At 34.8% G+C, this 19,433-nt stretch overlaps 2 protein-coding genes and 1 long non-coding RNA gene across 5 annotated transcripts in view; 1 reads left to right on the forward strand and 2 right to left on the reverse strand.

Annotated features, from left to right (window-relative positions):
* LOC139687837 (probable peptidoglycan muropeptide transporter SLC46) overlaps window positions 1-3,568 on the forward strand; it is a 21,068-nt gene extending 17,500 nt beyond the window's left edge. For both annotated transcript variants that reach the window (XM_071585156.1, XM_071585164.1), the window contains 2 exons: window positions 945-1,104; window positions 2,820-3,568. In XM_071585156.1, the coding sequence (XP_071441257.1) occupies window positions 945-1,104; window positions 2,820-2,904 (245 nt within the window). In that variant the 3' untranslated portion in view covers window positions 2,905-3,568. The remainder of the gene's footprint in view (window positions 1-944; window positions 1,105-2,819) is intronic.
* LOC139687848 (integrin alpha-IIb-like) lies at window positions 397-12,299 on the reverse strand. Of its 2 annotated transcripts, none has more exons than XM_071585177.1 (8): window positions 12,236-12,299; window positions 10,295-10,421; window positions 6,376-6,633; window positions 5,640-5,736; window positions 4,985-5,117; window positions 4,823-4,879; window positions 4,612-4,691; window positions 397-494 (listed from the first exon to the last, which is right to left on the reverse strand). In XM_071585177.1, the coding sequence occupies exons 1-8, from the start codon at window positions 12,284-12,286 to the stop codon at window positions 491-493; spliced, it is 807 nt and encodes a 268-aa protein (XP_071441278.1). In that variant the 5' UTR covers window positions 12,287-12,299; the 3' UTR covers window positions 397-490. The 2 variants fall into 2 exon arrangements, with proteins under 2 accessions (XP_071441278.1, XP_071441287.1); XM_071585186.1 differs by lacking the exon at window positions 12,236-12,299 and adding an exon at window positions 11,843-11,997.
* A 6,226-nt stretch (window positions 12,300-18,525) lies between these two features.
* On the reverse strand, window positions 18,526-19,048 carry LOC139685706 (uncharacterized). Its single transcript, XR_011700215.1, has 3 exons — window positions 18,960-19,048; window positions 18,721-18,855; window positions 18,526-18,640 (listed from the first exon to the last, which is right to left on the reverse strand). It is a non-coding gene; the product is annotated as an uncharacterized lncRNA (long non-coding RNA).
* Between the last annotated feature and the right edge of the window lie 385 nt (window positions 19,049-19,433).

Raw genomic sequence — 19,433 nt, forward strand, 5'->3', positions numbered from 1 at the left:
GAGCAGGGGGTAGAGTGAACATCACCAACTCTTCCCCTCTGCAGCGCAGTCCATACCAAGTCTGCCCAGGGATGCGTGGGGTTCCTTTCACCCCTCTCTGGACCATTTGAGTGAATTCCTCTCTGTTTAGACCGCTGTGCTCGACACACTCCCCTATGAACCCCCTCCATCTATGGAATCCCCTCTCTGGATACTTCCAGCCAGTCTAACAAGCTCCATCTCATCAGGCTTCTTGAAGACAATTAATCTAAGATATGTTTCACTTGCTAGTAGGTCATTTGATTAACATGGGGCTGAAGAAGTCATCGACATTCCCTCTCTCCCCATTGCTCCCTCAATGGTGATGGAGACAAAGTTTGCCTCCTGCCAGTGTTCATTCATTACGAGAGACAGTGTCACTCCCCACTCCACAGATTGGCTGGAAGGGATGGGAGAAAATGGGGACTCTGATGGCTCCCATACTATTACCACATGCCACTCCCATGCCACATTACCTATATGGTGGAAAAGTGATGGAAATCAATCTCCAATTGGCCGTAAACCATCTTGAGAAAAAAATGGAACAGATGGGAACTGTTAGTCAGTAACCACCTAATTCTCATCTTTTACTTTCTGATTTGGATACGAATTGATCATAAGATACTAATTGTGACACTTAAAAACCTATGGAGCAAAATAAGGTAGTATTGTTGGATAATTTTAAACATAAGAGCATACATTCATAGAATCCTACAATTTGAATGTACATTTAACAGCAATTCACTGCAGCAGTGAGTTCAAATAATGATATATGTTATGATAAGGTGATTCATATATTTTAAATGCATTGAAAATGCAAATGCAATGCCTCAGAACATGCTCTCCAGAAAGAACCATGAATATTTGGCCTCTCATACACTCAAGGAATGCTAGAATTTGTTTGTTCTGCTCTTCTCCATAATCAGGCAGAGTCAACTCTCTTCTTGGCTGCATGGAGGCACTCATTCCAATGATATTTGAGCCCATATACAACCGACTCTACTCTGACACCCTGGCTTCAACTTTCCCACAGGCATTTTTCCTCCTGTCGGCAACTTTGGTTTTACCACCCACAGTTCTGTTCATGTAAGTGATTAAAAGTTGTTACAGATAAAAACTCTTATTTAAGCAATGTACACAAAAATTGTTTTTGTGTATATTCACAAGTCTTTCAGTAGTTTAGCTATATCTCCTATAAGTATAGTTAGAGATCAAAATAGATGATAAGGTGTTAATTGGAACATTTTGAACTTGTGTCCACATAATCCATTATAATTCATGAATCCTGGTAAAATTTATCAGACTCTCTATTAAAAAAATAATGGATTATGTATCATTACTTTGTAATGTTTATATGTGTATTCATTCCATATTCCCATGAGAAATTCATTTCAGGCACAATAAAGCTGTTTTGATTATGGAATGAAATATATAATGATGAACTATTTATAGAGATGTTTGGGGCACTATATTATTTTATGATAACAAAATAGCAATAATTCCTTTATTAAATGTATTTTGATTATCATGATTTATCAATCAGAGACTCAGTCCATAGAGGCTCCCCATGCTATCCTGGTCCTTGACAATCTCTATATTCCCTCACTTATCCTTGTAGTTACATCTTCTATAACCTACTTCTTCTAATTCATCCATGACCTACCTCTCTATTCTTCCCTCTTTATATTACCTTCAATAATAGTCATCGGTAAAGTATGGAGCCTCAGGATGTTTCAAATTAGTTTCCCTCTTCTTTGAGTTCGTTTCATCTGTGAGTCTTTTAACTTTCCAAAAAGGTGTTTCAAATAAAACATGAGTTATAACAGTTCCTTGGTGGAAAAGACAGCATAAAATTTATCATGTACAAAATAGTTGCCTAAATTTTATGGGTACAATGATTGTTATTTCTTATAAAAATAATCATTTTCTAAAATATTAAAAGATTCTCCCTAATGTTTTTATATAAGAATGCTCTACCAACCTATCTTTTTATGCATTTAACTTTAATAATTCTCATATTTAGCAGGTTAGTTGAGGCTGCAATAATTTTTAGATAATTTTGGAGGGCATGTATTTTAATCTGCATTTAAATACTTCAATCATTGCATATTGTTCATGCATGTAAATGTGTGTTACTTTTTTACTTTTCTTTTCAGTTTTATCTTAAAGTACTAGCTGATACACTGTTTTCCTTTCAAACAAAACTGTCATCAGTTACTTGCAGATACATTTAAAGAAAAATTTCAAACATGACTCATTTTCACTATATATTGATATTTTATTTTATTAATTATACCTCTATGATTACCAATTTAAGCGATGAAAAATTTTTCCATGGGAGATGCAAACTAGAACCACCCATGAAAATAAAATAAAACAAAAAATGTAAATTTCTTGTGAAAGAGACCATACATTTATAAATATTTTGGAAGGATATTTATTTAGCCCTAAATTAAACAAATGCATATTTCAGAAACAAAGATTCCTGAAAATTAAATAGAGGTTTAATATTTTTTTAGAAAGTTCATAGCAGAGTTATGAATTTTAGGTAATCAATCTCTTTGGAATATATTCGATAGTATATGTGTTCACCATAATTTAAGTGTTGCAATGAAATTAACAGGTGCAGGCCACAGCCAGAGGTCTAAGAAAAAATAAGAAAACAAACAAAAAATCAAACTACCCAAGTATTTTATCCAAGGAGTACATAGGCATTTAAAAATGTGATCAAAACAAAAGAATAAATTTTGTTTATATGTAAGGCTCAAATAATGATATAGTGCATGATATTTTTTTTACAGATATTTGTATGTGAGAGATAGACAACAAATGAAGACAAAACCAGTGCATGATGAAACTAATGAACCACTTAAACCAAATACTTGAGCTTAGTGATTTAATTGTCGTTGTGCCATAGAGTTGGATGCAAACAACAATTAAAAGGAGCACATCAGATTTTCAAGAGAAAATGTTGTGTGAAATTATAAATATATTTTAATTAGGTACGGACAATCATACCATCATGTCAGGATCCTGGATAGAAATGGAACAGCACAGTGGCCATTACTATCAAAATTAATGTATGGTATGCCCATGGTGTTGAAGCTTGTCATTTCCTTGTTCTGCTACTGTTGAAAAATTGATTCCTTGAGCCTTGGAGGATGTTAGGGTTGAAATTGCTATTATTTCCTCTTTTCCACAAGTGTTCTACAAAAAAGGAATACCACCATCCTACCCCAGTGCATGCTTAAGCATTGGCGACTACCACTTTACCCTTCTCCAATACCCCCCTTTCCCCTCATTCCCTTGGTTCAATCACTAACCTTCTCTCCCACCACCTAACACCACCCTTTTTTACGCTACTTGAATAACAGACTCCCCTGCAATCCTTCCCCACCCCTCTATCCCTACCCGAGCACCCTCCTACCAAATCTCCTCTCTACAAAACCAAGTGTGCATATACAAGAAAAACCCTGTATTTTGTACCTGATGATGTTGAGTGTTTGACAAAACAGGTCATTTTAAATAAAATTCAGTGGAATTTACCCAGTTTTTACAATAAGTGACCTCATTATTGCTTTGGCATCACACATTGCTCTTTCCTTCCTGAACTCAAACTAATCATCACCTAAGTAATCATTTGCCATCCTCTCTATTCTCTAATTAATGATCCTAAGCATCACTTTAGCCGCATGTTAAATTAAACTCATTATTCTATAGTCCTCACACATGGCTGGCTGCCTTTCCCTTTTTTGGAATACTAATTAACACTGACCTGACAAAATTTTCTGGCCAAATTTCTCCCTCATAAATACCAAAAATTAGTTTATAAAAACTCTACCTTTCTCATTTCCCTTTACTCTGATGTAGTTCTGCAGGACTTTAATCTATTCCCAAGGTGTATTTTATTTCATTTCCCTCATTGATGTTTTATATTGCCACCACATATGCCTGGCCCTAAGCTGTCGTCATCTATGTCCTATTCTCTTTCTATGTCTAAAATCACTGGCCGAATATACATCCAATAATCTAGATTTTCTTTATTTTTTTCATGAATTTTTACTTCTTATTTCCTGAAATTGCATTCACTTTCCTGTATATTGCACCAATTTCATCCTTGGCTTGTTAACTTTCCATACCTTCACCTTGCATCATTTACCATGCTTCTGTCATGCTGTTACTTTTCCATCTCAGTCTATTATTAACTTCCTTGTACACCCTCTACCTCAATTTGTTTATATTCTTCGGGTTACTTTTTTGAACCATCTTCCTAATCATTTCATTTGTAATCAATGGTTTTCTTATCCTCTTACCATTTAATGCTCCTATAGTTACATTTTTTTAAGCTCTTAAAGTTTCATTTTTGCATTCAGCTTTTATATCCTTTTTTATATGCTATATGATCATTCATAAGCTTTCAATTTTATCATGAAATTTAGATATTTATATGGCATTATCCATTTATGGTGAATACAAAGACACTCTGGGAAAAATTAAAATTTACGCTGTGTTTTCCAACTCAAATTCATTCATTACAGTCAAGATAATACTTTGCATAATTTTATTTAATAAAAAATTAATGGGCATACTTACTTGCCAGCATTTTCCCCTTCAGAAGTGTATGACAGCATGTTGAGCTCAAAAGATTCCACCACCTTTTCTTTGATCTGTAACTATACCCAAAACCAAAAAATATTTCATAATATATTAATATTTAGTGTTCCCTAATTTCATGTGCATGCTATGATATATATGCTATGCTATGATATGACTAGGGTTCAAAATAATCCCATTGTAGGCTTACTGAGTTTTCCTTGAGTAATTCCATATCCTTCCTTTTTCTTCTTTTGAAGAAACCAACCTACGAGCAAACGTATTATACATTAAGGAATATCTATCATACAGGTATAATAAAAAAAATTTGTGAGAAACTGAACTATTGATTTAATGTCATTCAGAGCTTTACCTTGAAGAGAAACAAAATCATGGGAAACAGTATCATAATTCCTCCTGACATACTAATGAGAAAAATCCAGATGTCAATTCTGAATTCTTGGAACTTTCCAAAAAATGTTGTTGAAACTTCTACAAAGTCTGGCCTGAAATATAATTTGTATAGGAACATTAGAAAATGCAAAAAACAGAAATCAATGATAGCATAATACCAAAAATTCAATGTCAACATTGTTAATATGTTGCATATAATGAAACACCAAAATATTCAGGTGTGCTCCATATATTTCACACTGTTAACACTGAACTAATTTTTCCAATTTTTAAGAGAAAAGAGTTCATACAAAAACACCACATGACCATTCAATTTCTTTAATTAATTCAACCAACACTATCACTTCTTCAAAATCAGTTGCGCAATGGAGCAGACCTCAGGTGCTACTTTTGGCAGGTCAATCAAACTAGAGAAAAATATGATACATGTTAATTTCATCTATATCAGCCACAACTGTCCAGTCCTTAAGGAACTCTTCTCTTGATGTATGAAACTTAGATCAAGATCTGTAATAGCAAAGTGTTCATTGCTACTCAGAGTAATATCAAACATTTACCACAGGTAATTGTCTATATGGCTATTATAAGTATGTGGACAAGAAACATCAACTCACTCATGAATATCCGGCTGGATTGAATTAGAAATGTCTTCAATAGCCACTCCACCAGATGAATAGAGTATCATTATGTCTTTTTCTTTCAATATATTCTCTGAGAAAAAAGTAATGTTTTCCAGTAAGTATATTTTGAATACAAACATGCATATGTGAATATCAAAATATACTCTATGTTAACCTATGACAAGATACAGTGAATGTACTGAGCCATTACATAGTTTATAAATATTGATGTTTGAACTCAAAAAAGACAAGCACCACAAAGCTGCTCTTTTGAATTTATCTTTTACTACTGAATTATTAAATGAACTTAGTTTTAAAAGAGGTGGACAACAAGGGATCAGTTGATGGCCATCAGTCAACAACACAGTGAGAGAAAAATGTGCAAAAATTAAGAGACATTCTCAATTCTGATCAATGCCTGAGTGTCAGAATGTTATCAAAATAGTGTAATATTCTGAAAATCTCAGTGCATTGCATTCTTGTAGAAGATTTAGCCATGAGAAAGGAATGTGCCAAGATTGTCCCCAAGGTACTGCTGAAATATCAGCATATATATAATTATATATATATATATATATATATATATATATATATATATATATATATATATGTGTGTGTGTGTGTGTGTGTGTGTGTGTGTGTGTGCCAATGTTAAAAGAAAATCAAAAATCAAAGGTGGCAGATATAGGGGAGGGATCAAGGCTCAAGGGGGAGTAAGTTTTAGACTCACCAGCAGCAACTGGAAACAATTCCATAGGAATATTTATTACCGCCCTTATGTGAGCAGTTTGCATGGGGCCGACGACGCAATACAGTGTTGTGCACTTGAACTGAAGAAGTGAGCAATCGACCACCAAACTTCTCTGGCTGGGCAAATGCCCTTGAAGACGACTGTTGCTCTCAGTTTCCTCTTCATCTTCAAGCATTCTCCTCATCCTCTTCTTACGGGCTTTGCTTAGATTCATTCCAACCATTCTTTGAAATCCACCTGCAAGAGACAGAAAAGGGGAGATATTATAAACAGCATATACTCAATCTAAATGGAGAATCTTTAGGAAATATTTCTTTGCATAATATCGTAAAAACTTGTAGAAAGTAAAAAAATCCATGCATCAATTAATGAAAAAAGTTACAAGCAAACCAGAGCATTTTTATTCCTTGCAGTTAAAATAAAGGTTATGAATTCAAAATATAAGATAAGACCAATCAGACAACAGAAGAAGCACTGATGCTTTGAATGCTTCTTTGTATCATGGTAAATCTCTCCATGACTAAAAGGTTAAAATAGTATTGTTCAGCCCTTGAGTATTTTCTTTCATCTATACTCTTAATTACTATAGTGATAATGGCTTTGGGCATTCCTCCACATCAGGGTGTCTCTGAATTTCAACAACAGTTTCTCCAGCCATGAAGATGGTCAGATCAGGCGAGAAGCTGGACACTTTCAGGTCAGAAGTGACGATGTGTTGATTTTGGCCATCTTATATAGGGGAATGGAATCCCTAGGTTGGTTCTGATTGGTTGTTTCAGGTTTCTGGTGGTCGATTCTGAATATTCTCTTCCAGCTATTGGCTAGCATACTATAGCTGCCATGACCCTCAGTCTGACCAGATACTCCCTGCGTAGAATCGAGTATATTATTAAAGTGATCAAGCGCATTAGAAACCGCGACATTCCGAAAGCAGCGGGATTCATTTCATGGTGTGTTTATGTCCTCCGACTCCCGTTGTTCCTGATTACCCAGACGGCGCAACGCGACACCACCTGGTTGGCCCGCCTATGGGATGACGGAGTCTGGCACGCGCCAAGGGAATTTACAAACTTCCACTACGTCATGGATGTATACGCCGATGCCACGCCATGGCAGACGGCGTGGACCATCCCCATGCTCCGGACAACTGAGATTTGGGCATTAGAGCAAGAGCGGCCCATCTTGGAAGCGGAGGGGCTGGCAGCGTTGATGGCAGCACACCACGCCATCAGTATTACGGAACCGGATACACTAATTAATGTTTATACAGATAATATGGCAGTTATGTATTCATTAATCAAAGGCAGGGGGGTCCTGTTGACCTACCCTGATGTTGTAAGATTATTCATGCTCTTAATAAAGGATTTGTCACGCAATGTGACCTGGAGGTACATCCCCTCGGACCAGAATCCGGCCGACCGTCCGTCTCGGACCGTCCTACCTCCCTATGCCCGCTCGGCCTCGGATTCGGGGTCCGGGCTGGTATATAGGTGGGATGAAGCCTGAAACGAACAGTCGATCGAGATTTCGAGGTCAGGGCGGACGTATCTCCAGATCTCTCTAGTATAGCCGTCCTCTCAGTTCTAATTATCAGGTCGTTTTGGTGATTCCTATTGCCCCTCAAAATAGCCTCAGATAGTAGTAGGTCTCACTGCAAATCATTTTTGCTTTATTTAAGTCCACCATATGGCCCTCTTCAGACCACACTTGCTCTAACATGGTGGAAAGGTATGAACGTGAACTATTTCTTTGCCGTAGTGCATGCATGTTCTTGAATCCTTAATTTGATAAATCTTCCCATCTCTTCCGCATAGCCTCATGCCCCTGCGGTGGCTTGCAGGGTATTATGTAGATGTACCCTATTTACAATTTTCCACACAAAAGTTGGAGCTGATAGACTCCCTCATAGAGTAAACTGGAGATCCTGTCTTTAGGCTTGGGATTATGGATACCCATTTTCTTGCGGCAAGTGTATCTTGTCTTTACATTGTCTGGAAAGGACTCTAATGACTCTCTCCATAGTTTCCACAACATATAGAATATTACCATTAGGTGTGGGATTCTCTCATGGAGATTTAACCAATGCTTTCTCCCCTATTCTGTCTTTCAAAACTACCCCTTTTAGGACCACATCTTTTCTTTAGCAATTATTAATGTAGTGCTTTGACAAGATGCTCCTTTTCTTCTTGGAGGGATTCTTGATTGGAGATGGTTACTGGGCGATGTTTCATGATTTTCCACAGTTTAGCCTTCTGAGAGGGATGGTGGCGGGAAAAAGCATATGAGTATTGGTCAGTATGGGTCCTCTACTTGGAAGCAGAGTGCCCTAAGCATCCCTTCCCCTTCTTTTCAACCAGGACATCCAGGAAGGAGGTCCATAATTAGGGGTTACCTTTGAATGACCTACGAATCGAGGGTAATTAAGTTATTGTGGAAGTAAATTGGTACATATCTGTTCACATATACATGTGTGTATGGCACTGATAAATTTGTGTTGCATTTAATCTATAATATGAAATTTCCACCATCATCATGGATAGTCTGTTACTGCATACTGCAGACTCCCTTTCACCAGCTCTTCTTGCCCTCTGCTGCCCCCTTCATGTTGACATACAACCCTCTTCCTTTGAGATTATCCATCCCATTCTTCCCCTACTCCCTCTCTTTAGCTTTCCCTTCACAACTAAGCATTTCTCGTCAACAACCTTTTCAGACATGTCCCATTCATTTTCTTCAAGTTTTCCACTATTTTCTTTCCTTGCTGGTTCTTCATTAAAATTTCATTTATCTTACTTTGGCAAACCATTTGATTTTTAATATTTTCTTCCAAATCCTTATCTTAAGGATTTACTTTTTCTATCCCTCTGCAGTATTGACTATGTTTCACATTCAACCAGAAAAAAACTCAAAATAAGTAACTGAGACAACCTCTTTTTTGATTGTACCAGTAATTAACTGGTTGTGGGTAAGAATTTTACTGACAAGTATCATACTTATCTATCTTAAACCTTCCTTTCCCTCCTAATTCTTACCTCTAACTCATTTTCAGAATATTAGTCCTCTGCTACTTTTTGTTGTTCCATTTACAGAAGTCTTTGTCCCATTTCATACTTCCATTTACAATATTTTCTTTAAATTTTTAACCCATATTCTTCATCTACTTTTCCCAGATGATTCAATTTTTTTGTACTTTCATTGTAACATTTATCTATGATATGCACATAGAGGATCAGGTATTCTAGAAATCTAATGCATTTAAATATTCTCTCAACTTTCACACTCCTATTACTTGCTTCCAGTATTACACCACCATTACCTTAATGTAGACAGTTAAAAATGTTGGATATAAACTAAACCCTTAACTCACTAATCTTTCCATCAAAAACAACTCTCTAATATAACGTCTTACAATCACTGCTGCCCTCTGACCCATGAACAGATTTCTTATCAGAATTATATCTCCCTGGTTTACTTTTTCATTTCATTGACAATCCTTTATAGATTTTGGGGTATCAACTCCTTTCATATGGCACCCCACGTTTTTACATTCATTAGTTTGGATAAAAAAATACCTGCGGTCAAATTGAACCATGATTGACAATTTACCTTGTTCTCCCATGTCTGTTGAACCAAGTGAGCATTTTAGGAGTCTATTCACTCCATTCCAGGAACAAAGATTGGTACTATAGACTTTTTAACTGTGCTTCAGTGTAGTTTTCATTTAAAATACTTAAATATCATCATTTGATTGTCAATAAAGATTATCAAAAGAATTTTTCATTTATCAGGAGAGAATTATTATTAACTGAGTAAAGGTAAGTTCAAAATAATATAATGTGTCTACTTACTTCTGTTAACTTTTTTTGGGTTCTAGATTTTTGGGTATTGCACTACTTACTTCTGCCAGCTTTCTTTGATTCCACCTTATAGTTTCTGTTTCGATCATCTTTGTTAGGAGGCATTGCTGAGTCATTGTGAAAGTCCTTTTCAAATGAGCACGAGATTGAAGGGTAGCCATCAAAAGTCTGAAATTAATAAAATATTCATTTAAAAACTGATGAAAATGTTATGCACTGTGAGTGGAGAGTAGAAAATAGTTGTAGTCAATTATGACAGACTGATTATGAAAGTAGGCAAGAGCGGAAATTTTGAAGTGAAAATAAGTGGATATAAGAAAAATCTAGTGAGGGAGTTAAATACTGCTATTTGGATTACATTTGGGCTTAAATAAGAATCACCTACATATGTTCATCAGCTAAATGGCTTCCTCAACTTACTGAGTTCCTTATTTACAAGTATTTCTTATTCCACGAAAAAGATTATTAGGCACACTCGAGTGCCAAGAGACTTTATTTTAATGATAAATAATTGAGGATATTATGCATCCATTAAGGAAGGAAGGCTTAGGGGTTCAGCCTAGTCCAGAAACAGCATAATCCACCACCTTAAGATTAGATTCCATTATTCATATTCCAATCCCTTCCTGTACATCCTGTGCAGTATTTATATAAGTTACTAAAAATATAAGTTCATCAATACAAATGACACAAAACAATGTATTACATCATGATCAACCAATAAGTAAGTTTAAAGTTGAAATGTACAAATCAATAAGACCTCAAACCTGGTTTTTTGTGTGTCAGGGGTTTCACATTGAATAATGGTGTGATTTGAAGGCTTTTTAGGTCCTTAAGAATAAGATTCCATAATGTTTTCCCTAATTAAATAAGAATTATTATATTTTATTGTTTTATAGGTGGGATAGTAGAAGTGACATGCATTACTTTTAGTGTTCATTATTCAAGACAAGGATTCCTAGACATAGGATTCATTTTGAGTATTGGGCAGCAACACTGTCAATTTCCAAATGGAAAATATTATCAATGTTGATTTTGTCAACCATCTGAGAATTACCAACAATAGTTATTTAGTTTTGGCTTTCTTTAAAATTAAGAAATTTTATTTGGCACATTCATAAATTGCTTTAAAATCACAACTGACTTATATTACTCCTTAATTGAGCTAATGCAGATGACAATAGAGATAAAATTAGGGTATGGGGTTCTAGTGGAAAAATTGAAAGTGTATTGCGCTATGCATTTAATTAGCTGGCTGGATATTTTTAGTTACTCTTCATCATTAACATAGTAACACAGGTAATTCTGAAACAGAAATACTGGAAGATGCATTCCACTAGCTAAGGCTTCAATTCATTGTTATGCTGCTACTGACAGCCAACCTTGACTTACCAACAATATGTTATGGTGAAAGGTCACATCACAAGAGTTAGCTAGCACTTATCAGAGCTAAAATATAATGGGGTCAGCCAATAGAGAAGAGTTCCTCATTTGTTCACTCTACCACTTCCATTGGAGCATCTCCTTAAAGTGGCCTTGGCAATGCTAATTAATGAATCCTAGGGGATTGGGATGGTGCAGTGGCTAACCTTCTGGCTTCCCACCCAGAGGACCTGGGTTCGAATCCCAGAGGCAGGAGATATTTTTCAGGGGAATCCCAATCCCTACTTAAAGAGCTTTGTGGAGGGCACTTTGAGTGAGTACACCGTCCATTGGTCCAGCTGCGGACCCCTTGGCAACTTTTGTTAAGAGTAGGCTAATGCCGATGCCAGGTTTTACCCTTCATCCTTTCCTGTCCACCAATAATGGCACAAATGACTTCAGCTGTAGGTCGCCTCCCCTAAAATCTACTTTTATAAATCCTGGGGACAAACTATGAAAGACATGGTTGGACACTCCCAGTATTTCATTTGATATAAATAAAAAATCAATGAAATAAGCATAGACATTGCCAGTATATGCAAATTTAAATTTTAACAAACCTGGGGATGATAAACTTTAACAAAGTTCACTGTTCCCGATGAAGTTTCCATGGCTGTTGGGACTTTAAAAATAAACCTCACTTGATTTAATGGACTGGGTCCAAAGATATGAACCTGTAAGTAAATCAATATAGCCAAGAATCACAATGAGCATGTGTGAAAGTAAGTACACATAAGCTAAATGCTTCTACTTCAATGCAGATTAATTTAAGATAAAATCAGAAAACTAAAGGCAAAGTATAATTAGTGCACAATATTCTAAATAGTTTAAATAGTCATTCACATTCATATTAATGGGAGTTCAGTTTTGCATTCATGATACAAGCTGTCCTTGATGGCTGAGATTTCATCAAACTATTGCTACTATTAAGACACCCTCTACTCTTATTCCTAGAAGCTTATTTATTTTCAAAGAACTGAAAACTTCACAGTAAAATGAGAAATCTCTTTGGATATATGTTAGTTCTGCCAATCAACCGGTAAGCCAATTATGTTTCTTGAATAAAAACTGTTAGCAACTGAACTTACCTCATAAACATGGGAAAATGAAATAGCACTCTGCAGCTTACATTCATTTTTACACAAGTGCACCCTGCCTTGAAATGATTTCCTAAGAGAATGAAATGCCTTAGATTAAGATTTCAGAATTTTTGGGTAACAACTTATATGGAGTGGTCAGCAATTAGATGGTTTCTGATTCCATGTTTATTCAAGGTTTTCAAGAATATAAATTAATTTTTCAAGGTTCTGTGCTACCATTTTTACAACCTCATATCCCTAATTTAATCCAAAGAAAACTGCTGAACACATGGAAATATTTAAGCATTTCCCCATGGAGTATAGGCATTACTGGGTAGGTGATGAATTAATAAAAATAATTTGAAAAGTCTAAAGGCTCACCTCAATAAAAACCTGCTTATATAAATGAGATTAACTTGTTTGTAGTTTTATAGGTTTAAATTTAAATTTTTGACTTTTTTTGAGCATCTAGATGAATGCAAACCTAGCCATGACTATTTTTGAATTTTTGTTTATGCTAGCATAAAAGAAATACAAATTTGTAAACAAGTGATAATACAGAAGCATATCAGTAGGTACCAGGTGTTAGTGAAAAATATCATTCCTATTATGCATGTATGAGTATGTATGTATGCATGAGTATGTATATATGAGTATGTACTACCACAATATTCTTACCCAAAGAAGTATTTACTGAATGATTATTACCCAGTCATAGTTCAGTAGTAAGTTTAGGTAGTTTTTTTATCAGTGAAGTGCTAAGCCCAATAAGCTTCACAAACACTCATTTTAAGTATGCACACATGTGACATACAATTCCTTACCTTCTCACAGAATAAATAACACATTGAAAACTGCTAGTTTAAAAAACCATAGATTAGTCATTAATAATAAACTCAAATTATGAAAATAAAACCCATTTTTCCTTCTACTGCCCATTTTCTATTTTCTTGTGGAATGTATGAGTTCTACAAAATTCCAGGTTTGATCAATGAGTTCCAGATTTTTTCAATTTCTTTCTGATTTTTGGTTTATTTCCCAGTTGTCAAGGATGACTGGCCACCCTTTTAGAGTTATAATAAATGTAATGGGCATGTATATGGTAGTTAGTTATGTAGGTACCAGTTAAAAATAATTTTATATTAACTCTCTTGTTGTAGTATGCCATACATTTTCTGCAACTATACAAGAATGGGTGAAAAACATAGTAGATGCATTTGTATGAGCACAAAATTAGAATCAATGAATTTGCAATATCAGATATTATATGTATTACTCATATTTGGCATAATATTTACATTATAATATTTCAAAAATAATTATACACACTCTCACCCTACTCTGTAAGGAGACAGTGGCATGATAGAATCAGAAAGCCAAATAAATAGAAAAAGCATTCATGTGTAGCAGCGGACCAGATAGTTAAATCTTTTATTAGATTGCTTATTTTTTGAGCATGGAGTAGTGGAGCCAATTTTTACCCAAGTATACTTCCTGTCAGAGAAATAGTACTTCAGGTCAGTCCTCCGGCTTGGAAAATGAAAGAAATTTATCCTTCTTAACCCTGAAGTTCATCAATCTTCATTGCTACAATTAGAGTTCACATATCTTTATATTCACCATGGGCAACAGTTGAAAACAAGGACTTACCCAGATACTGTTACATCTGAAATTGCCCTCAATGGCAGTAGTATTTCTTGATCATTATTCTCTGGTTTAATATCTTCTCCTGCACTTGTCGAAGAAATTTTAAATTCAAGCCTATCATATTGGGATGGTATATTCTTCATGTCAAATAATAGCAGCAGATGTTTCTAACATTGAAATGAGAAATAATGTTAAAATATTAGAATTAAGTGAATTTTATCCTTCAACATAACTCTATTAATGTTCAATCATAATGCCATTACCCCAAACCTAGCTGAGCATTTAATGAATTTACTTTTCATTTTATCATCAAGGAATAGAGATGGCACTTAGTCATTTGAGAATTACGACTTGCAATATGGCAGATAGTCAATTGACCACATTGGTCATTTTGATCCACTGTATTCATCTATTCATTAATTAATCACAGTAATCAAGCCAAGGACAAGTTTAATAGATGAAGGCCTCTTCTATAACTAAGCCATCTATGGCATATGTGAAATTTGCACATCAAGGTTTGGGGGCCAGTTCTTTTCCCTATGCCACCTGTAGTTCTAGGAAGATCTAGGAATATCTAGAACCAAAAAATCACACCGCTTGGGGGAAGATGATGGCACTCAATGGTAACTTGACTAAAACCTGGGCCCTTCAGTCATTAGCCCAGCATTCTATCAACTAGATCATCATAATATTTCCTTGATATCTAAAACTTTTGGTATAAATTTTTCATAATTTTTTGGAAATCATGTGTGCCTTAAATTTTTATACAAAATATGTTAGTTAGTGATGGACCAATATATGACACTTTTTCTTCATGAATAATACAAGCATGAAATACTCATGATACTCCTGCATAAAAAAATATTTGTAAATTAATGATTTTAAGAATCCTTTACCTTCATACAGGGAATTGGGTAAGAATACTTGACAGCGAGTAGTTTAATGAACAAGGAAATTAAGAAAAATCTTAGAACTTCCATCATCTGCCTACAACCCATGTTTAAGTCTCCTGTACCAAAAAAGCTACTGGCAAATTGAAGTGAAAAGCATCCTATTAAATTCTCCAGTTTTATTAAGCAGGTACATTATTCTGCGCCCTATGCTAACAAAAAAGCATTTACTCATGTAGCAACTACATTCAAATTGAAATGATGTAACACAATCTTCATTCATCTACATTATGCTGCTTTTGCTGTTATTCATTTAAATTGAAACCTATTTTATGTTCAGGCAACTGAAATCATTGGGTTTTATTGTTACATCAATTAATATCTATGCCAATTCCATAAATAAACTGATTTGTTGAATGTTATCCTTTAATTTGTATGAAAATTTGAGGGATGCATACACAAAATTACAACATATCTCTTTAAATGAGTTGCTACATAATTTGAAGAATAAATTTGCTTGTAATTTGTCACTATCTATGACAATGAATTCCTTATTTGGAGATGATGTTTCAATTGTTGTAATAATCAATGGGTATCGAGAGAATTTCTGTTGTGTGATGCCAATGTCACCACACTTGGTGCAATCACACAATGAAAATATTTTTGCTAATGGTTTTTCAAAGCATTGGAGATAACAAAATGATTAAAAACCTAGGTATTCATACAGTGCTGCTGTATTAGGATACAGGACATTTTAAATGTTTCATGGTACAATTAAAGGAATGCAGATGGAATTGACACCCTGAAATTTGTCATAAATAAATTATTTATTAATGTCAGATCCCAGTAGGTAATTGAGTCCCTTAAACAAGGACAAAGCCTATTTTGTGATAGCTGGTAACCTGTGTTTATTTCCACTGAAAGAACTTATTGCAAATTATATGGAAGACAAAGGGTTAATGACTATAATCTATTTTTATTGATGGATTGTACATGCATATTTTATTGCTACCAGTAGTCATACAACGTCGTTGACATTTGAACCAAATGCCCATTCTAAAGAATAAAAAAGCATGTTGGTATTTGACTAGTAGTCCATCCAATGAGTCTTTGAATGATTGTAATGGATAATTTGTTACATGGAACAGCTACGCTTTGAAAACATCTATAATTAACTCACCATTTCATCAGTCAACATGATATTTCCCAATTCACACACAAGTAGTGATTTACTTGGCATATCACTAGGTTTAGGAAATTCTTGGCAATTCTGTGGTATTCTAAGAAGAGGTGTGACTCTTGGAAAAATAACTTGAGTTTGGACCAAGCTCCCTGGACCACCATTATTTCTTATGAGAACGCTCATTTCAATAAACTCTGCAGAACCAATGACAAAGGGGGACCTATCATGAACAATTCAAAAGATTAATCATGACAAATACCTAATACGCGAATTTAAATATTGATTCATAAGAATGTAATTATAATTCTAAACTTGCATTTCGAGATGAATAATATAAAATGAGGTAAAATCGAAATAATTAAATGAAAGTCTGACTAATAGAAAAGATAGATTTAAAAATGAAATGTTGATCTAATTATCATTGAAACTTACACCACGCCAATCATAGCAGCCTTGCTCTCTATATCTGTTGTGCATATATGATCTTCTCCACAATAGGCTAGTGGAGGAATTTTATACACAATGTTGTTTGGAAGCATTGGATCTGCTATAGGGTGGAGTTGATAAGATTTTTCTGGTAATGGAAAGAGAGAAATAATGCTGCTTTTTTGTTTTCAATTGTAGGAATAGGAAATTACATGGGTAATGCTTCTTAAAGGAGTTAGTTCATTGAGATGGTCTAATCCTAATACTGAGGGAATAAAGTATAAATTGGATGTGAGGAAATTAGTAGTCACCATACCAAATCTAAAATTAGTATTTAAGAAGGGCTGAGATACTTATTGGTGTTGTGGAATGGTAATAACATCATTTTCAAGGTGATAAAATGCAAGTAAAACAGTCAAAATTTTCATTTAATCAAATAAAAATTGGATTATGGTGGAATCAAATGAACTTGGAGCCAAATTTATTGAGTCTAAAATAATATTTTACTTAACCCACCATAATGATTCATGCTATCTATTGAATAGCGTTATGAGTTTATAGGTATGAATGGAAAAATTAAAATGTTGCAGAAATGGTTTATCCATGCTTAAAGTATCTCAAATCACTGTTTATCAGAAAAACTGAAAATGTACAATACTCGAGAGACAAATACAAAGAAAAGCTGCCAAATGTTAGAAAAATACCAGTATGACTGCAAGTTACATGAAAAGTATTGGTGATGAAGGACATGCTTAAATAAGAATGGGATTGGTAGTGAATCTGAGCCTTCAGCTGAATGATTAATTATTGAATGGCTGGTGCCCTGGCATCCCCTGCCACACACCCTGGTGATGGCGTATTGCATGGGGTATTGTGTAAATGTAGATATAGTACTGTTAAGCAGACTAAAAATCATTATTATCAATACGCAGAAGGCGATGATTGAGTTAGTCATCAAAACAACAGCAGCTGATATCCTTATCTGGTAGAAAACTTGTAAAGACTACACTCCAATTTGAACTTCATTTTGTTCATATTTGAATTTATAAATAATTGCATGGTTTTTATTGTCTCAAATTTCAATGAAATACACTATTCATATGTGCATCTCTTTCTTGTCTCAAAATGGATTTGGTACAACAGAGTGAATGATATTCATAGGAAAGGTTATGAAAAATCATAAATACAATTTCTATTCAGAGTTATATATTTTGCATCTAAGCATTCAGAATTGGTTATGGACTTAGATATGAAGATAGATCATTAAAAAGATATAGACTTCGCCGGATTGCCATAATCATTAAACATATACATGCAACAGATACATACAATGTACTTGTTCATGCAAATGCATTGAGAAAAATGCATCATACAATCTGAGCAAGTGTTATCTAGTCCAGATTTTTTTAAAAATCTACTTGTTTTGGTCATGGTAATGACTTCAGAGTTGATGCATTAAATTAATTGAATAGTTTAGAATGAATAAACAGGGATGTTGTCAATGGCCATCAATTGATTGATGACCACTAACAACATTCTTATTTGATCTTTTCCCCCTTTGGCCATGTAGCTGGGTTCCCATCAGGACATTTCATTTATAACTTGGCGAAAATACTCACTTTCTGCTTTCCCATTTGGTCGCTTCAAGAAATTTGGAGCTTTCTTTGGCTCTTCACCTTCCTCAGCTACTTTAAATTCCATTGTCACCTCAACTGGTCTTGAATAACCTTTGGAGACTTCCTCAAATGTTAAATAGAATTTTTAGCATGGAACAATCAACCATAATTACGGTTAAAATACTGTATCTTGTTTATACTCACTTATCTCCAAGCCAAACATTTCACAATGGTTAATGTTAAGCATCAGTTCTGGAAAATAGGAATAAGAAACATTTCTTATGGAATTTGCTACTAAGTACACCGCCTCTGCTTTGGCTGTTAAAGTGACTGAGGCAACTGAAAGAATACAAATTTTATTAATTTATAATTATTTTTCCATAAATATGAAGAAACTGAAAAAATATATTTTTAGTTTTAACCTAAGGTAAAATATGACCTACCAAGAGATTTAGGCACATGAATCCCAGAGTAATTAATGCAAGATCTCAAAAATCCACCTGCATTTATATCCATTTTGCCCACATTTGTGATCAGGCTTGCTTGAAATCTTACAACTGGATGAGACTTCATAAGTACAACTTTTCCTGACATGTAAGCACCAACAGCAATGTCTGAAAATCAATAGAAATACACACACAAGGGTTCAATATTGGCCAGTAATAGCCACTTAACATGCAGGTCCTCCACAAAATGCCTTAAATTTTAGTCAATCACTCATTCTTCTGGTAGTCACGGACTATTTATCTACAATAAGAGAAGATAGAAAAACGATGGCTAGGGTATTGAAATATAGGGCCCGTACGATAGGTATCGGGACTGGTTCGCTGTAGCCTCAAAGGACCGGTGGATGGGGGTCCGACAGGTCGGCTGAGTAGAGGGGTCCCCCGCCACTCAGGCGCAATTTAGTTCAGTCG

Source organism: Hetaerina americana, unplaced genomic scaffold (genome assembly GCF_022747635.1).
Source record: "Hetaerina americana unplaced genomic scaffold, ioHetAmer1.1.p SCAF_1, whole genome shotgun sequence".
In the NCBI taxonomy this organism is placed as follows: domain Eukaryota; kingdom Metazoa; phylum Arthropoda; class Insecta; order Odonata; family Calopterygidae; genus Hetaerina; species Hetaerina americana.

Excerpts from the sequence above, each read along its gene's own strand:
- LOC139687848 (XM_071585177.1), bottom strand. The coding sequence starts at position 12,286 with ATGGAAACTTCATCGGGAACAGTGAACTTTGTTAAAGTTTATCATCCC. Across the intron at positions 6,634-10,294 it reads ATCAAAGAAAGCTGGCAGAA|GTGGATTTCAAAGAATGGTT; the intron begins GTAAGTAGTGCA and ends TGTCTCTTGCAG. Across the intron at positions 5,118-5,639 it reads ATCCAGCCGGATATTCATGA|GCCAGACTTTGTAGAAGTTT; the intron begins GTGAGTTGATGT and ends ATTATATTTCAG.